The sequence below is a fragment of the Pisolithus orientalis genome (genome assembly GCF_024613125.1).
Source record: "Pisolithus orientalis strain OTSU chromosome Unknown F5J12scaffold_10, whole genome shotgun sequence".
NCBI classification, from domain to species: Eukaryota; Fungi; Basidiomycota; class Agaricomycetes; order Boletales; family Pisolithaceae; genus Pisolithus; species Pisolithus orientalis.
Window position 1 is genome coordinate 362,348 of NW_026260791.1, and position 3,047 is coordinate 365,394.

General features: G+C 49.9%; 1 protein-coding gene across 1 annotated transcript; it reads left to right on the top strand.

Annotated features, from left to right (window-relative positions):
- Positions 1-647: 647 nt before the first annotated feature.
- Positions 648-2,747, top strand: F5J12DRAFT_782003 (uncharacterized protein; the record flags this gene model as incomplete). The annotated part of the gene is made up of 8 exons (XM_051742658.1): positions 648-1,355; positions 1,541-1,744; positions 1,816-1,833; positions 1,881-1,890; positions 1,940-2,108; positions 2,198-2,250; positions 2,377-2,562; positions 2,620-2,747. The coding sequence occupies 8 exons, from the start codon at positions 648-650 to the stop codon at positions 2,745-2,747; spliced, it is 1,476 nt and encodes a 491-aa protein (XP_051601059.1).
- Between the last annotated feature and the right edge of the window lie 300 nt (positions 2,748-3,047).

The following is a 3,047-nucleotide window of genomic DNA, read 5'->3' on the forward strand; positions in this document are numbered from 1 at the left end:
GCTCCCCCCAGCCCTCCCTGCACCATTCTCACAGGGAGTCAGCCACATGCAATCATGGTGAGCTCTCTGCACATCAAGGCACATGACCTGATAGCAAGGCTCCTCACTTGCTATCCCCTGCTGCTCAGTGCAGCATGTGTATGGTCAGCAGTGGCCAGAAACATGCTTGCTCCCCATCTGTCACATTGTCACATGCCTCATCTCGAGAGCATGATGATCATTGTGACAAACACTCTTTAGGACCCTTCTGGGTGTACCACCTTCAACTGCTGTTTATCCAGCATCATGATTCCAGTTGCACAACATGCAATGCTTATGCATTGCACATCTCCCAGGGCATGGCCCTCTCTGAAGCAGGCCTCACTCCTGCAATATTCAACCTTGCAGACAAAGCTGCATGCATTGTCTGCCATTCTCCATATGATGACATGCATCATCACATTGCATACCTTGAGAATGACCTCAACAACCATGATGACAAGATTTGTCACCTACAAGACAAGATTGACAAACTCTGTTGTACATGCCCAGCTCCCACATTGGTTGAGCAGGAGGCACAGGATTTTGAACATGCATGAATTGTGTCCCTTGGTGGTCCTGACCACTGCATCCTTGACCAGCCTGGAGCTGGTCCCTCAACATCCCAGATGGCCCTCCCCACTGTGACATTTGTTTCAGGGGGGAGGGTGCAGGTGAAGCCTGCTGGTTCTCATGTTTCAAGGGAGCAACCCTCATCACAGCATGGATGGCCTCACCATCCTCCTACAGAGGATGTGATGATGAGTGACCATGCTGTCAACTTCCCAGACATCCCTAGTGATGTCCAAATGACTCTGGATGAGGGTGCACCCTCTGTTCCTGCACAGGGAACAATGTTCCCTGAGTTCAATGGGATGGAATGGCCCCATTGTGTGCTTAGTCTGGGCAAAGGCTCAGACAGTAAGAATAAAATCCTCTTCATGAGGGTCAACAACAATCTCTATGCCTATGAGGGTGAAAAGATTGACAGTGTGAAGTGCAACCTCAGGTTGTGCATTGTCCCACTGGTCCTGGTGGGCAAGAGACCATATGGCTGGGCCATCCAATTTGAAGGAGGCATCCTGGGGCCCATTGCCCTCTTCAACACCCCAGATGATATCTGCCAGCTCTACATGAGAGTGTTAAAGGAGCCAAAAGATAAGGCTCCCTGCATCCAAAAGGTGCAGGACCTTATAACTTACCTCAACTTGTGGAAAAGATGCAAGTTGGGGTCCAATGAGGTCATCAACCTTGCACTGAGTGAATGGAAGCCCCCTGCATGGTCTTCCAAGAAATCTTGCAAGAGGAGAGAGGCTCTCAAAGAAAAGGGGAAGGCAGTCTGACCCCAAGGGGAGGAGGGGCAAGCATCCACTGTGGTGATACCCCCACCTATGTCTGGCCTCTCTGGAGGTACTCCATCACTGCAAGAGTGGATAGCAGATGCTCCTTTGGGCTCGGCTCCAGTGCCTGATGTAGGATCAACTCCTACCCCTGCTCTCATCAACTGCATGAGACTCAACAGGTCTCTGAACAAAGGCCTGGGCCAAGCTCCCAAACTCAGTCCTCTATGAGGACTCAACCTCCTTGCAAGGCAAAAGGGGCCAAGCCCTCTGCTGGGAAGTCTAGGGGTATCCCTGAGCTACCATCAAATGCCCCTCCCCTCGACAGCTCTGTCAAAGCTTGGAGGTGTTGGAGATATATTCTCCCCTGTGTTCTGCTCACTTTGGTGCGATGTTTGGGTGCTTACCACCTTAGAGCGCACATTTTACAGTAGTTTATTCACTGTCCCCTCAGTAGCTTGTTGCACTACTGAGGGTAAGCTCACTTTCACTACCAGTATTATACTTACTGATATCCTGTAGATACCTACAGGTTGGTCTAATACATCAGTAGCTTGTTGCACTACTGAGGATACCTACAGCATCCTTCAAAAGGAGGGAGTTCATCAACAAAGAACAGAGGCACCCTTGCTGGGGTGAAGATGGCAAGTCCACACTCATGGCCATGCTCCCAGGGGTACTGGGGACATTGAGCAGGCCAGATGACTCCAATGCAGAGGCTGATCCTCCATCTCTGCACAACATCCAAGGGTTCCTCCTCTACAAGCACCTGGCACCAGTTTCCCAGAGCCATAGGGCTTGAAATGTCTGGATGCATGAGTTGGCTTGCCTACTCACAGTAAGGGGATGATATTGGTCCCTCCCAACTGGGTGGAAGTCAGCCCAGTTGAAGGTGCTTCACATCCCTGAGACAGTGAGTTCACTGCCTCAGCTGATAGGGCCTTGATTGCAGTGTATCTTGCTACTAACAGAGTCAGTGCATATGATGCTGACAATGCACTACAATGTGCTCAACAAGCTGGTCAAGAGTATGTCAACAGCATCATTGCAAATGGAGGGGAGAATAACCCTCAGGTTATGGCAAAAATCAAGCCCCTGAGGAAGGCTCTTGCCAAACCTTGCCCCCCAAGCAATGTCAGATTGAGGGAGTGGTACAAGCATCAGGCTCAAGCCATTGGTTGCACCATCAACCAGGTCCCTCCAGGTCATACACCCTTACAGGGTGACAATCAGTAGATCATCTCCACATTTGCCTCTGCAGTGTTTATCTATGACCTTCTCCACTGTCCTTGTGGGGGAGCATCTACTGTCAGGGGAAATCCCCCTGAGCCCAAGGAGGGTGAAATGACTGACAACCTGTTCAAGGATGAGGATAGGTCACAAATGTGAGGGAGTGTTCCCTCTGGAGACTCAACTCTCCAATTAAAGGATTGGGTTCAACACCCCTTCTCTGCATTTGGACTTTGAGGCCTAACCCTCAAAGTATTAGTTCACAAAGCCTAACCTTTGTACAATTGTCTTTCTTTTTCCTTTTCTCCTCTCTCTTTCTTTTCTCCTTTCTCTTTACTTTCTGAGCCTGGGTCAGCCCTACAGGGGAGGGTGTTAGGGGTTATGCCCTGAAAATAGGATCCACTTAGTATGGGCATGTGATACCTCAGTATCACATGCCTCCTTGTATATAAATGTTGT